We start from the raw sequence: 17454 nt of genomic DNA on the forward strand, positions 1-17454 counted from the left end.
GTCACACCAGTTAGCCAACCTTGCCTTAAATTTCGCTGTGTCCAACTCCGGCTAACCTAATGTACTTGCAGAAAAAGGCATCCTCTGCCAACAACGACAGAGGATGAAGAGGTTAAAAGAAATTTTTCGTCTCACATCGTCTATGCTTCTACACTCCAAACCACCAAAATTCTAATAATCAATCAATCAATCAATCAATGTTTATTTATATAGCCCTAAATCACAAGTGTCTCAAAGGGCTGTACAAGCCACAACGACATCCTCGGTACAGAGCCCACATACGGGCAAGGAAAAACTCACCCCAGTGGGACGTCGGTGAATGACTATGAGAAACCTTGGAGAGGACCGCATTTGTGGGTAACCCCCCCCCCCCCTTCTAGGGGAGACCGAAAGCAACGGATGTCGAGTGGGTCTGACATAACATTGTGAAAGTCCAGTCCAATAACAATCCCCTTATGTTAAAAACAAGAAATCACAAGTTTTCAACAAACACACAGACAAATGATCACATATAAAACAACTCAATCCAACCATAATTTACCCCATTCCAGGTTGTTTTTGGAGAACCTGACTAAACCTATCTTTTATCAAAAATAGATTCAGCAATTAGTCTTATCGATCCGGCTCTCTCCAGGCAGAAAATGTTTACACTTTAAGCAAAACGCTTACCTTGTGATGCGCGCGTGCAACACACTGTCTGCCTGACAGAGAGAGCGGGAGCGGCTGTCGACCTGTAGCTTCTGTGCCATCCTGTTTGTGACGCCAATTTGTGTAGTGGATTGTCCGAAGCTTAAACAGGCAACAAAAGTAGTTTAGTACAACAAATTTATTTACCCATTATCAGAAGTGCAGGTTGAATTAACTTGGCCGTGCAGACAGACCACATGTTACTCCGGAGTAAACAAGACACACACAAGCCAAAATCACTGTCGAGTTCCGGTCTTCTGCCATTTTTTATATGCCTCTTGTGCGTCATTGTTTTTTATCTAGTGCGTCATAATTATTATGTTTTGGTTTTGTCTGTTCCAAAACAACCTTGTATCTCTTAGTCATATTTGGAAATTCTAAACATTCTGTAGACAGGTTGGCACAACTCCATATTCACCTTTGTCCCACTGGTCCATTCAATGGCACAAAATGGAAGAGAATTGAAAATGAGCGGACATTCTTATTAGACATGCAATATAGGTCAAAGGTCAGAAATTCTACTACTACTAATATACTATCAAAGCCTTTTTTTAAATTATTTATTATTCTTTTGATATTTTCCAGCATAAAAGTGTTTTACATCGCTGCCAAAAAAAGCTTCTGTTGTTACCTGTAGTTTGAAGCATCACAATCTTCATGTTTTTGCACCGTATTTAAAAACATTCGTCGTAGCTGGTTCATTCTCAGCACCTCCTGATTAACAATTATTCTTTGGCGGATGATCCTCTCGCAGAATATGTTGTAGCTGGCATCATAGGTTGGTTCACTTCTGAAAAGAAACACACACACCCACACATACACACACACACACGCACACGCACACACACACACTTAATATGTGCCAAAGGGTATGCAGTCAAGATTGTAGCTACATACAAACAGCCTTTACAAGTGCATCTAAAACAAATGTAATATCATGGAAAAGTCACACGCACACGCACACACACACACGCATTTAATATGTGCCAAAGGGTATGCAGTCAAGATTGTAGCTACATACAAACAGCCTTTACAAGTGCATCTAAAACAAATGTAATATCATGGAAAAGTCCATTCAAAAAGTGAAACTTTTATTTATTCTATATTCATTTCATAAGTATTGACACTGTATCTGTCATGCATCTATAATATGAATTGTAATTTATAGTGTGTATATAATTGATAATGCAATTTAATAACTCACACTTCTTCATCTGCGGTTCCAGTAAGTGTTACATCAGACTTTGTCATGAAGCTGGTGTACTGTCTGGAACAGGACTTGTGGTACCGCGTTTCCATGGCCACACAGTCACTGTCTTCAATATGCAAGAGAATGCTACTGTCTTGCTTTATCCTGGCAGCGTTCATCAACTGGCCTAAAAGTAAAAGATGATTAAATGGTTTGTATGTGTGTAAGTGCTACGTGTAATGTGTGTGTGTGCGTGTTTACCTGCTGGAAGCGTTTCTGCCTGTGAAAGATGGTCCCTCTGTCGTTTGCCTCCCACAGTAACTCTCTTGTACGTTTTCTTGCAAATGATCCAAATGGCAGGAAGCACAGGGCCAGCAGAACCGATAGGCAAGCCCGTCTTCGATCTTAGTTTTTTCTTTGGAATGTCCGATGCCACAAACTCATCTTGACCCACCTCCTGCCGATTGGCCAGTTTTTCGGTAGAATCCAAATGCTTCTTATCAATGAACCGCCGGTAACAAGTCGGGTGAAGCCCAGCGTCATCAGGAATATCTTTAAATTCAACATCGATACAGGATTTGAATGACTCGGCTACTTTATGAGACTCGCCATCACAGCAAAGCCACCGTTTTAAACAATTCCTGTAAGTATCCCACCTTCTGATAGTGAAATCATTCACCTCTTCATTCCTAACAGACGTAACATGCTTGTAGCATATTTTGTTGTTCTTTTTTCAAACTTTTTTAAGGTGTTTTAGAGTATTTTCCTCTTCATCGCTAGACGTTGTTGACATCGCCATCTTGGATCTGCGCGGCTACCCGATTGGTCGAATGTGAAGCACGTGACAAAAACGTCACCTCTTGAGACGAAAATATTGTTACGGCAAGCAAGAAATAGTCCCGACTTTAAACACCAATTTAAAAAATTTGCCTGGATGTCCAGTGGAGAACTTTTTTTTTCTCATTGAAAACCAAAATATATTTTTGAAGAACCAAAAATTATTTAGTGCCCAGACATGGGAACGAGATGAAACGAAAAACGGGTTCACCTCACGGCCTAAATGTTTGCACACTTGATTTATTCTGCAGATTGCCTGAACTATTTCATCAACTAAATCTTGTCTGGTTTTTGATGCTGTTTTTGATGCTCATCAATGCACTGCTGGAGTCCGAACACACGACTGCTTTCATTTCTTTATTTTCCTCTATCCAATGAATTGCCATATAAATTGTTATTAATTCCCCCGTAAAAACAGATAACTTATCACTGATTTTTTTTAATTCAATATTATGTTTCCTTGTGGGATAACTGCTGCAGCTCCTACTTTATAATTTATACTTTTTGATGCATCTGAATATATTATGATGTTGTCTAAAAATGTTTCCTCAATCCATTGTTCTAACTATTTCAATTTCTATTTTTTAATAATTGCATATTTACATTTGGGTTATGGTACATCCACGGTGGTATTGCAGGGATTGGTGCTGTAGGGCTAACTTTAATATTGTCAATTTGAGCTTTTTCACATATGTCTCCTATTATCCACCCCAAACTATTCATTTTTTTCTTCTCCTTTTCTTGGCACTTTAATAACACTTGATGAGTAGGATGTCCTTGCTTGGACCCTTTCAAGTTTGTGCAATAAACTGCTGACAGTTGATCTTTTCTCATGTCTGAAGGGTTTTCATTCATTTCTACTTGTAATGCTGCCACTGGGTGGATTTAGTAGTTCCACAACATGACCTTAGTGCCTGTGACTGGATCCTGTCTAGTTGATTTTGTAGTTACACAACATGACCTTAGTGCCTGTGACTGGATCCTGTCTAGTTGATTTAGTAGTTACACAACATGACCTTAGTGCCTGTGACTGGATCCTGTCTAGTTGATTTAGTAGTTCCACAACATGACCTTAGTGCCTGTGACTAGATCCTATCTAGTTGATTTAGTAGTTCCACAACAAGACCTTAGTGCCTGTGACTGGATCCTGTCTAGTTGATTTTGTAGTTCCACAACATGACCTTAGTGCCTGTGACTGGATCCTGTCTAGTTGATTTAGTAGTTCCACAACATGGCCTTAGTGCCTGTGACTGGATCCTGTCTAGTTGATTTTGTAGTTCCACAACATGACCTTAGTGCTACTAGTACTACTTCCACCTGAAGGAAAGTGTGGCGCCCCTCCCACAGGTTAAAATAACTAGTACTACTTCCACCTGAAGGAAAGTGTGGTGCCCCCCCACAGGTTAAAATAACTAGTACTACTTCCACCTGAAGGAAAGTGTGGCGCACCCCCACAGGTTAACATAACTAGTACTACTTCCACCTGAAGGAAAGTGTGGCGCCCCCCACAGGTTAAAAAAAACTAGTACTACTTCAACCTGAAGGAAAGTGTGGCGCCCCCCACAGGTTAAAATAACTAGTACTCCTTCCACCTGAAGGAAAGTGTGGCGCCCCCCACAGGTTAAATAAACTAGTAGATCTTAACTTACCTGCCAGGTGTTGTCATGATGTGGCAGAAGTAGTTATTTTGATATCATACATGAAATACTTTCAGTGTTATTTATACTTTTACAGACCATTCATTTCATATTATACATGAAATACTTAGTTTAATACTTTGTATACTTTTACAGTCCATTAAATACATGACTAGCCTAATATATATGAAGTACTTTGTAGAAGTAATATTGGGATTTAAAAAGTTTTAAGTGTGTATTTTCATGACTCCAACTGTGACAAGCAGTCCTTGACAAAGTCTTTATTTGTGCTGCTGAGTGTTGGAGGAGAAGTAGACCAGACCATGGAGAGAAGCAGCAAAACAAGACCATTGAGAGAGAGAGAGAAGCAGCAAAACAAGACCATTGAGAGAGAGAGAGAAGCAACAAAACCAGACCATGGAGAGAGAGAGAGAGAGAGAGAGAGAGAGAGAGAGAGAGAGAGAGAGAGAGAGAGAGAGAGAGAGAGAGAGAGAGAAGCAACAAAACCAGATCACGGAGAGAGAGAGAGAAAAGCAACACAACCAGACCATGGAGAGAGAGAGAGAGAAGCAACAAAACAATGCCATGGAGAGAGAAAGAAAGAGAGAGAGAGAGAGAGAGAGAGCGAGAGAGAGAGAGAGAGGCAACAAAAACAACACCATGGATGGAGAGAGAGAGACATTCCTGAGTTGTCAAGGTGTTTGATGACAAGGTCCTGGTAAGTCCTTCCAACCATGAAGAAAGATCCAAGTCACCTCAGGTCCAGCATAGTCACCTTGTCCTCACTGATGTACATGTGTGCTGCATGCTAACAACACAACACAACAAAACACACTCATCAATACTTCTACACAACACACTCATCAATACCTCTACACAACACACTCATCAATACTTCTACACAACACACTCATCAATACTTCTACACAACACTCATCCTCTACACAACACACTCATCAATACCTGTACATAACACACTCATCAATACCGCTACACAACTCACTCATCAATACTTCTAGGCAACACACTCATCAATACTTCTACACAACACACTCATCAATACCTCTACACAACTCACTCATCAATACTTCTACACAACACACTCATCAAGACTTCTACACAACACACTTATCAATACTTATATATATATAAATTACATGATATACACGTATATACAAAACCCGTTTCCATATGAGTTGGGAAATTGTGTTAGATGTAAATATAAACGGAATACAATGATTTGCAAATCATTTTCAACCCATATTCAGTTGAATATGCTACAAAGACAACATATTTGATGTTCAAACTGATAAACATTTTTTTTTGCAAATAATCATTAACTTTAGAATTTGATGCCAGCAACACGTGACAAAGAAGTTGGGAAAGGTGGCAATAAATACTGATAAAGTTGAGGAATGCTCATCAAACACTTATTATCATAAGACTGTAAAGACCCTCTCCATTAAAGAAGAGGATGTACGCCGGCTGTTCTTGAAGCTGAATACGCAGAAGGCCCCCGGGCCGGATGGTGTCTCCCCCTCCACTCTCAGACACTGTGCGGACCAGCTGGCTCCTGTCTTCACTGACATTTTTAACACCTCTCTGGAGCTATGCCGCGTGCCGTCCTGCTTTAAGACCTCTACCATTGTCCCTGTCCCCAAGAAAGCACGGATCACAGGACTAAATGACTACAGGCCGGTCGCGCTGACGTCTGTGGTCATGAAGTCCTTTGAGCGCTTGGTCCTGCCCCACCTCAAGGACATCCCCACCCCCCTCCTGGACCCACTGCAGTTTGCCTACAGAGCCAACAGGTCTGTGGATGATGCAGTGAACCTGGCCCTCCACTTCATCCTGGAGCATCTGGACTCCCCAGGAACCTACGCTAGGATCCTGTTTGTGGACTTCAGCTCTGCCTTCAACACCATCCTCCCTGGACTGCTACGAGACAAGCTCTACCAGCTCAGCGTGCCCGACTCCCTCTGCAGTTGGATTAATGACTTCCTGACAGACCGAAGACAGCACGTACGGCTGGGGAAGATTGTTTCGGACAGTCGAACCACAAACACTGGTACTCCTCAGGGCTGTGTACTCTCCCCCTGGCTCTTCTCCCTGTATACAAACCGCTGCACCTCCAGTCACCAATCCGTAAAACTGCTCAAGTTTGCGGATGACACCACCCTCATCGGGCTCATCTCGAATGGCGATGAGTTCGCCTACAGGAGAGAGGTGGACCGGCTGACGTCCTGGTGCAGCCTCAACAACCTGGAGCTGAACGCCCAGAAAACAGTGGAGATGATCATGGACTTCAGGAAAGTCACAGCCCCACCATCCCCCCTCAACCTGATTGACTCTCCCACTCCCGTCCCCATTGTGGACTACTTCCGTTTCTTGGGCACCACCATCACCCAGGACCTCAAGTGGGAGCTGACCATCAGCTCCCTCATCAAGAAGGCCCAGCAGAGGATGTACTTCCTGCGGCAGCTAAGGAAACTTAAGGTGCCGACCGAGATGCTGGTGCAGTTTTACTCAGCCATCATAGAGTCCATCCTGACCTCCTCCATCACAGTGTGGTTCCCCGGCGCCACAGTCCAGGATAAGAATAGACTGCAGCGCATCGTACGTGCTGCTGAGAAGGTGATTGGCTGCAAGCTCCCATCCCTCCAGGACTTGTTGTCCTCCAGGACCAGGAGGCGTGTGGGTCGGATCACAGCTGACTCTTCTCACCCTGGACACACACTATTCTCCCCTCTCCCCTCAGGCAGGAAACTACGCTCCATCCAGACCCACACCTCCCGCCACCTGAACAGTTTTTTCCCCTCTGCCATCAGGCAAATGAACAATAACTCCTAACAGCAGCTCCTTGAATTCCTTGAATCCCTTCTAAGTCTATCTGATAGCTCAGTCACAGCTCTTTTTATACCAAATATGTGTTACATGTGTTTTATGTCGCACGTTTGCACCAAGAAAAATTCCTAGTTTGAGAACCCGTTCTCAAACAATGGCAATAAAACTATTCTGATTCTGATTCTGATTTGGAACATCCCACAGGTGAACAGGCAAATTGGGAACAGGTGGGTGCCATGATTGGGTATAAAAGTAAATTCCATGAAATGCTCAGTCATTCACAAACAAGGATGGGGCGAGGGTCACCACTTTGTCAACAAATGCGTGAGCAAATTGTTGAACAGTTTAAGAAAAACCTTTCTCAGCCAGCTATTGAAAGGAATTTAGGGATTTCACCATCTACGGTCCGTAATATCATCAAAGTGTTCAGAGAATCTGGAGAAATCACTGCACGTAAGCAGCTAAGCCTGTTACCTTCGATCCCTCAGGCTGTACTGCATCAACAAGCAACATCAGTGTGTAAAGGATATCACCACACGGGCTTAGGAACACTTCAGAAACCCACTGTCAGTAACTACAGTTGGTCGCTACATCTGTAAGTGCAAGTTAAAACTCTCCTATGCAAGGCGAAAACCGTTTATCAACAACACCCAGAAACGCCGTCGGCTTCGCTGGGCCTGAGCTCATCTAAGATGGACTGATACAAAGTGGAAAAGTGTTCTGTGGTCTGACGAGGCCACATTTCAAATTGTTTTTGGAAACGGTGGATGTCGTGTCCTCCGGACCAAAGAGGAAAAGAACCATCCGGATTGTTATAGGCGCAAAGTTGAAAAGCCAGCATCTGTGATGGTATGGGGGTGTATTAGTGCCCAAGACATGGGTAACTTCCATATCTGTGAAGGCGCCATTAATGCTGAAAGGTACATACAGGCTTTGGAGCAACATATGTTGCCATGGACGCCCCTGCTTATTTCAGCAAGACAATGCCAAGCCACGTGTTTCATCAAGGTGGCTTCATAGTAAAAGAGTGCGGGTACTAGACTGACCTGCCTGTAGTCCAGACCTGTCTCCCATTGAAAATGTGTGGCGCATTATGAAGCCTAAAATACCACAACGGAGACCCCCGGACTGTTGAACAACTTAAGCTGTACATCAAGCAAGAATGGGAAAGAATTCCACCTGAGAAGCTTAAAAAATGTGTCTCCTCAGTTCCCAAACGTTTACTGAGTGTTGTTAAAAGGAAAGGCCATGTAACACAGTGGTGAACATGCCCTTTCCCAACTACTTTGGCACGTGTTGCAGCCATGAAATTCTAAGTTAATTATTATTTGCAAAAAAAAATTAAGTTTATGAGTTTGAACATCAAATATCTTGTCTTTGTAGTGCATTCAATTGAAAATGGGTTGAAAAGTATTTGCAAATCATTGTATTCCGTTTATATTTACATCTAACACAATTTTCCAACTCATATGTAAACGGGGTTTGTACTTGCAGTGTGTATATTGTACATATTACATATTGTTATGAAGGTTTATGTTACTGCATTATATATATACTTGCAGTGTATATATTGTACATATTACATATTGTTATGAAGGTGTCTGTTACTACACACATATATATATACATATACATATATATATATATATATATATATATATATATATATATATATATATATATATATATATATATATATATATATACTTGCAGTGTGTATATTGTACATATTACATGTTGTTATGAAGGTGTCTGTTACCACATGATATATATACTTGCAGTGTGTATATTGTACATATTACATATTGTTTTGAAGGTGTATGTTACTACATTATATATATACTTCCAGTGTGTATATTGTACATATTACATATTGTTATGAAGGTGTCTGTTACTACATTATATATATATAATTGCAGTGTGTATATAAAAAGTATTACATATTGTTATGAAGGTGTCTGTTACTACATTATATACTTGCAGTGTGTATATTGTACATATTACATATTGTTTGGAAGGTGTATGTTCCTATAATATTTATATATATACTTGCAGTGTGTATATTGTACATATTACATGTTGTTATGAAGGTGTCTGCTACTACATTATATATATATAATTGCAGTGTGTATATAAAACATATTACATATTGTTATGAAGGTGTCTGTTACTACATTATATAAAACTTGCAGTGTGTATATTGTACATATTACATATTGTTATGAAGGTGTCTGTTACTACATTATATATATAATTGCAGTGTGTATATAAAACATATTACATATTGTTATGAAGGTGTCTGTTACTACATTATATACTTGCAGTGTGTATACTGTACATATTACATATTGTTGTGAAGGTGTCGGTTACTACATTGTATATATACTTGCAGTGTGTATATTGTACATTTTACATATTGTTTAGAAGGTGTATGTTCCTACAATATTTATATATATACTTGCAGTGTGTATATTGTACATATTACATGTTGTTATGGTGTATGTTACTGATATATATATATATATAATATATATATATATATATATATATATATATATATATATATATATATATATATATATATATATATATATATATATATATATATATATATATATATATATATAAAAATATATATACTTGCAGTGTGTATATTGTATATATTACATATTGTTATGAAAGTGTCTGTTACTACATTATATATCTACTCGCAGTGTGTACATAAAATATATTACATATTGTTATGAAAGTGTCTGTTACTACATGACGTATATACTTGCAGTGTGTATATTGTACATATTACATATTGTTAGGAAGGCCTCTGTTACTACATTATATATATACCTGCAATGTGTATATTGTATATATTACATATTATGAAATTGTCTGTTACTACATTATATATATACTTGCAGTGTGTATATAAAATATATTACATATTGTTATGAAGGTGTCTGTTACTACATAATTAATATACTTGCAATGTGTATATTGTACATATTACATATTGTTATGAAGGTGTCTGTTACTACATTATATATATACTTGCAGTGTGTATATTGTACGTATTACATATTGTTATGAAGGTGTCTGTTACTACATTATATATAAACTTGCAGTGTGTGTATTGTACATATTACATATTGTTATGAAGGTGTCTGTTACTACATTATATATATACTTGCAGTGTGTATATTGTACATATTACATATTGTTATGAAGGTGTCTGTTACTACATTATATATATATATATACTTGCAGTTCTCACCGTGAACAGAGGTGGATCTTTACTGTGAGGGTGGAAGCCCTTCTGCTTGCAGGAGGAGATCTCGTTGGTTCCTCGCTCCGTCAGTTTGAAGTAGCCGATCCTGCCAGAGCACACCTGCTTTTAGGGGAGAGCTAAGGTTTTGTCTGGCCGCCGCCCTACCTCACTCACTCACTCACTCATTGAACTTGGGCGAACACACAATGGCGATGGCTTCAGGCAGCATCATCTGGTAGGAGCAGTGAGTGTGCAGGTCTACACTGGACAGGAAGGCCGTCTGTGTGGGGTGTGTCTGCAGAGATCAGTTCACATTAGTTTATGTTGTTGAAAGGATGGTGACAGGGTGAATCATACCTCAACACTCACATGGATCCATATGTGTATGTCCTTGAAAGGATGGTGACAGGGTGAATCAGACGTCAACACTCACATGGATCCATATGATTATGTTGTTGAAAGGATGGTGACAGGGTGAATCATACGTCAACACTCACATGGATCCATATGTGTATGTTGTTGAAAAGATGATGACAGGGTGAATCATATGTCAACACTCACATGGATCCATATGTTTATGTTGTTGAAAGGATGGTGACAGGGTGAATCAGACATCAACACTCACATGGATCCATATGATTATGTTGTTGAAAGGATGGTGACAGGGTGAATCATACGTCAACACTCACATGGATCCATATGTTTATGTTGTTGAAAGGATGGTGACAGGGTGAATCATACAGCAACACTCACATGCATCCATAAGTTTATGTTGTTGAAATGATGGTGACAGGGTGAATCAGACGTCAACACTCACATGGATCCAAATGTGTATGTTGTTCTAAGGATGGTGACAGGGTGAATCAGACATCAACACTCACATGGATCCATAAGTTTATGTTGTTGAAATGATGGTGACAGGGTGAATCAGACGTCAACACTCACATGGATCCACATGTGTATGTTGTTCTAAGGATGGTGACAGGGTGAATCAGACATCAACACTCACATGGATCCATAAGTTTATGTTGTTGAAATGATGGTGACAGGGTGAATCAGACGTCAACACTCACATGGATCCATATGATTATGTTGTTGAAAGGATGGTGACAGGGTGAATCATACGTCAACACTCACATGGATCCATATGTGTATGTTGTTGAAAAGATGATGACAGGGTGAATCATATGTCAACACTCACATGGATCCATATGTTTATGTTGTTGAAAGGATGGTGACAGGGTGAATCAGACATCAACACTCACATGGATCCATATGATTATGTTGTTGAAAGGATGGTGACAGGGTGAATCATACGTCAACACTCACATGGATCCATATGTGTATGTTGTTGAAAAGATGATGACAGGGTGAATCATATGTCAACACTCACATGGATCCATATGTTTATGTTGTTGAAAGGATGGTGACAGGGTGAATCAGACATCAACACTCACATGGATCCATATGATTATGTTGTTGAAAGGATGGTGACAGGGTGAATCAGACGTCAACACTCACATGGATCCATATGTGTATGTTGTTGAAAAGATGGTGACAGGGTGAATCATACGTCAACACTCACATGGATCCATATGTTTATGTTGTTGAAAGGATGGTGACAGGGTGAATCAGACGTCAACACTCACATGGATCCATATGTTTATGTTGTTGAAAGGATGGTGACAGGGTGAATCATACAGCAACACTCACATGGATCCATATGTGTATGTTGTTGAAAGGATGGTGACAGGGTGAATCAGACGTCAACACTCACATGGATCCATATGTGTATGTTGTTGTAAGGATGGTGACAGGGTGAATCAGACGTCAACACTTACATGGATCCATATGTGTATGTTGTTGAAAGGATGGTGACAGGGTAAATCAGACGTCAACACTCACATGGATCCATATGTGTATGTTGTTCTAAGGATGGTGACAGGATGAATCAGACGTCAACACTCACATGGATCCATATGTTTATGTTGTTGAAAGGATGGTGACAGGGTGAATCAGACATCAACACTCACATGGATCCATAAGTTTATGTTGTTGAAATGATGGTGACAGGGTGAATCAGACGTCAACACTCACATGGATCCATATGTGTATGTTGTTCCAAGGATGGTGACAGGGTGAATCAGACATCAACACTCACATGGATCCATAAGTTTATGTTGTTGAAATGATGGTGACAGGGTGAATCAGACGTCAACACTCACATGGATTCATAAGTTTATGTTGTTGAAATGATGGTGACAGGGTGAATCAGACGTTAACACTCACATGGATCCATGTGTGTATGTTGTTGTAAGGATGGTAACAGGGTGAATCAGACGTTAACACTCACATGGATCCATATGTGTATGTTGTTGTAAGGATGGTAACAGGGTGAATCAGACGTCAACACTCACATGGATCCATATGTGTATGTTGTTCAAAGGATGGTGACAGGGTGAGTCAGACGTCAACACTCACATGGATCCATCCCAGCGTGATGAGGTCATACTGGTCCTGGATGAGGAAGAGCTCCTCCTCGTTCTCGGTGTCACAATAATCGGGTCCTCCACACTGCTTGGGAACGATGACGTGTGTCACGGTGAACATGTTCCTGGTCTGGAAGAGAAGAAGATTATCACATGACTTCCTGTATTGACTACTAGTGTATCTTGTTGAAGTGGACAAGTTTAGGAACATTCTCAATGATGTGTGTCAGTATCAGCCTTGTATGAACGATACTGCCCCTATGAATACATGCTGGTGGCAGCATCATGCTGGGGGGCAGGAATTTTCCCTCTATCCTAGTCAGGATAGAGGGAAAGATGAATGCAACCTAATAGAGCTTGAGAGGAAGGAGAGGAAGTGCCCAAAGATAGGTGTGCCAAGCATCGTATTCAAAAAGACTTGAGGCTGAAATTGCAGCCAAAGGTGGAATGACTAAGTATTGATCAGAGGCTCTCCATACTTATGTACTGTACATGATTTTATTTTTAATACATTGGATGTTTTTTAAAAACAAACTTTTTGCATTGTCATTACGAGGTATTGTGTGCAGAATTTTGAGGACACAAACAAATGTATTCCATGTAGGAATAAGGCAGTAACAAAAGTGACGCGCTGTGAGTACTTCCTGTATGTGCTTCCTGTATGTGTAGGATGGCTTGCCAGCAGTCCTACCAGTTTTCCACACAGGATGCCGCACGTCTCCACGGCCCGGCTGGTGTTGGCCTCCGCCAGGCGCAGGAAGTGCCTACACAGCTCCGAAGGCACCGCCAGCTGCCGAAGAGCATCCACCGTCACATCTGCAGACACACACAAGGCAAGGACATTGTGGGGACCTGCCCAGACCAGGAATCACAACATAACAGGACATTGTGGGGTCCTTCCAAGATAAGGAATCAGAACAAAAATAATCAAATTCTGGGGACCTTCCCAGACAAGAACCAGAACCAAGTAATCACATTGTAGGGACCTTCCCAGACAAAAATCAGAACACAATAATCACATTGTAGGGGCGTTCCCAGACAAGAACCAGAACAAAATAATCACATTGTGGGGACCTGTCCAGACCAGGAATCACAACATAATAGGACATTGTGGGGACCTGCCCAGACCAGGAATCACAACATAGTAAGACATTGTGGGGACCTTCCAAGATAAGGAATCAGAACAAAAATAATCACATTGTGGGGACCTTTCCAGACAAGAATCCAAACCAAATAATCACATTGTGGGGACCTTTCCAGACAAGAATCAGAACAAAATAATTACATTGTAGGGACCTTCCCAGACATGTACCGGAACCAAGTAATTACATTGTGGGGACCTTCCAAGATAAGGAATCAGAACAAAAATAATCACATTGTGGGGACCTTTCCAGACAAGAATCCAAACCAAATAATCACATTGTGGGGACCTTTCCAGACAAGAATCAGAACAAAATAATTACATTGTAGGGACCTTCCCAGACATGTACCGGAACCAAGTAATTACATTGTGGGGACCTTCCCAGACAAGAACCAGAACAAAATAATCACAATGTGGGGACCTTCCCAGACAAGAACCAGAACAAAATAATCACATTGTGGGGACCTTCCCAGACAAGAACCAGAACAACATAATCACAATGTGGGGACCTTCCCAGACAAGAACCAGAACAAAATAATCACAATGTGGGGACCTTCCCAGACAAGAACCAGAACAAAATAATAACATTGTGAGGGAGTACATGTGATCGCAGGGGATTTCAACCATGCTGAGCTTAAAGTAGTACTGCCCAAATTCCATCAGCACGTAAAATGTGCCACCAGAGGTGTAAACACCCTGGATAAAGTCTACTCTAACATAAAGCAGGGCTATAGGGCTATACAACTACCTCACCTTGCCTTTTCAGATCCCATGTCACCAGCATACACCCCCCTCAGGAAAAAAGCTCCCCCCACAACCAGGACTGTTCAAATGTGGCCAGATGGAGCTACAGAGCAGTTGCAAGACTGCTTTGAAAGCACCAACTGGGACATCTTTGCACACCAGGACCTGGAAATGTACTCCTCATCTGTTTTAGGCTACATCAAACACTGTGTAGACACAGTCACAGTGGACAGGTGTATCCGGGTGTACCCTAACCAGAAACCCTGGATGACCAGAGAGGTCAAAATCCTGTTGAAGGAGAGAAATAGTGCTTTCAGAAATGGAGATGAGGCACTCTACAAAGCGTCAAGAATCTGTTTGGACAAAGGCATTAGGAGGGCTAAAGCAACATACAAGCAGAAGACTGAGGGTCACTTCAGCAGCAATAACACAAGGCAGATGTGGCAAGGGGTCCAACACATCACCAACTACAAAACCAGCAACCGCGTCGCAGCCGGTGGGGACGCCTCATCAGCCGAGGAGTTAAACCACTTCTTCGCTCGTTTTGAGGTGGAGACACCGGAGGCCTCACCACAGACACCAGCGCACGGCAGCGACATCCTCACGGTGCAGGTGCAGAGGACAGGCGCACACTGCGAGCTGTAAACCCAAGGAAAGCGGCGGGACCAGATCGCGTGACAGGAAGGGTTCTGAAGGACTGTGCGGACCAACTGGCAAATGTCTTTACTAAGATATTCACCCAATCCCTATCGCAGGGCGTGATTCCACCTTGCCTAAAGTCCTCCACAATAATCCCCCTGCCAAAGAAGGTAAACGCCAGCAGCCAAAATGACTACCGCTCAGTACCTCTTACACCAACCATCATGAAGTGTTTGGAGAAACTGGTCCGAAGCCATATGACCGCTATCATACCACCTGCACTCGACCCTAGAGCAAACCGATCTACAGAGGATGCCATAGCAACAGTTCTTCATTCCACACTTACACATCTGGAAAAGCCAAGGAGCTATGTCAGGCTGCTCTTCATTGACTTCAGTAGTGCCTTTAACACCATTCTGTCCAGCAGACTGATTCCCAAGCTGCTGGAGTGAGGCCTGTCTCAACAGATCTATTACTGGATCAAGGACTTTCTAACGGACCGCCCTCAGAGAGTGAAGGTCGGACACCATCATTCCTCAATCGTCAGCGTCAGCACCGGTGACCCACAGGGCTGTGTTTTGAGCCTCTTGCTTTTCAGTCTTTACACCTATGACTGTATTCCCATCCATCCGAGCAATTCCATCATCAAATTTGCGGATGATACTACAGTGGTGGGGCTCATCACAGAATGGGACGAGACTGCCTAAAGAGAAGAGGTGAAGGCACTGTCAGACCACTAAGCCAATAAAACAACCTCATTCTCAACCCCACAAAGACCAAGGAGCTGATTGTTGATTTCAGGAAAAAAATCACTGATCCCATTCAGCCCATCTACATCATGGGAGAGGAGGTAGAAAGGGTCTCAGAGTGCAAGTTCCTGGGTGTGAACATCTCAAGCAACATGACCTGAAAAAGCTACACCACTGCACTCCAGAAAAAAGGTCAGCAAAGACTATTTTCTGAGAAGGCTGAGGAAAATAGATCTGGCTGATAACCTGCTCCTGTCCTTCTATCGCTGCTCCGTTGACTCAATACTGACCTACGGTATCTCTGTGTGGTTTTCTAGCTGCACGCTGGCAGAGAGAAAGAAATTACATCACTGCATGTCCTCTTACATCTCTAGAGGAGCTCTATAAGAGACACTGCAGCAGGAGATCAAACAGCATCTTCAGGGACTCATCCCACCCAGGTCACCAGTGGCTTGAACTCTTGCCCTCAGGGAGGCGCTATAAGAGCATCAAAGCAAGGGCAAATAGACTGAAAAACAGTTTTTATCCTAGAGCTGTTATTGCCCTAAACTCTGCACTTACCTGAACACTCACCACTTGATTAACTTGCTTACCTCTGATAGAGATCTGCTGTGCAATATGTTTTTGACATTTTATTCTGTTTTTACATTTACATTTTTTTATTATTGTTTGTTGTCTTAAGACTATTTTATGTAGGTTGTTTTAAAAGCACTGAGCTGGATTGCTGTACAATTACCGTTGTTTCCATACAATGACAATAAAGGTATTCTGATTCTGATTGTGGGGACCTTCCCAGACAAGAAACAGAACAAAAATAATCACATTGTGGGACCTTCCCAGACAAGAAGCAGAACCAAATAATCACATTGTGGGGACCTTCCCAGACAAGAATCGGAACCAAATAATCACATTGTGGGGACCTTCCCAGACAAGATCAAGAACAAAATAATCACATTGTGGGGACCTTCCCTAACAACAACCAGAACAAAATAATCACATTATGGGGACCTTCCCCAACAAAAATACGAACCAAATAACCACATTGTGGGATCTTCCTAGACAAGAATACGAACCAAATACTTACATTGTGGAGACCTTCCCAGACGAGAATCAGAACCAAATAATCACATTGTGGGGACCTTCCCAGACAAGAATACGAACCAAATAATCACATTGTGGGGACCTTCCCAGACAAGAATATGAACCAAATAATCACATTGTGAGGACGTTCCCAGA

The 17454-nt window shown here is 41.6% G+C and overlaps 1 protein-coding gene across 5 annotated transcripts in view; it reads right to left on the minus strand.

Annotated features, from left to right (window-relative positions):
* Positions 1–4791: 4791 nt before the first annotated feature.
* Positions 4792–17454, minus strand: part of LOC133652188 (STAM-binding protein-like A) — a 38360-nt gene continuing 25697 nt past the window's right edge. Inside the window, exons 6-11 of one of the 5 annotated variants that reach the window (XM_062050659.1) lie at positions 13637–13761; positions 12938–13075; positions 10826–10846; positions 10639–10751; positions 10463–10562; positions 4792–5158 (exon numbers count right to left, since the gene is read on the minus strand). In XM_062050659.1, the coding sequence (XP_061906643.1) occupies positions 5102–5158; positions 10463–10562; positions 10639–10751; positions 10826–10846; positions 12938–13075; positions 13637–13761 (554 nt within the window). In that variant the 3' untranslated portion in view covers positions 4792–5101. Of the gene's footprint in view, positions 5159–10462; positions 10563–10638; positions 10752–10813; positions 10847–11273; positions 11298–12361; positions 12386–12937; positions 13076–13636; positions 13762–17454 lie in introns of all 5 variants that reach the window. The other 4 variants (XM_062050656.1, XM_062050658.1, XM_062050657.1 and 1 more) reach the window with 4 other exon arrangements.

Source organism: Entelurus aequoreus, linkage group LG06, assembly GCF_033978785.1.
Source record: "Entelurus aequoreus isolate RoL-2023_Sb linkage group LG06, RoL_Eaeq_v1.1, whole genome shotgun sequence".
Taxonomy (NCBI): Eukaryota; Metazoa; Chordata; class Actinopteri; order Syngnathiformes; family Syngnathidae; genus Entelurus; species Entelurus aequoreus.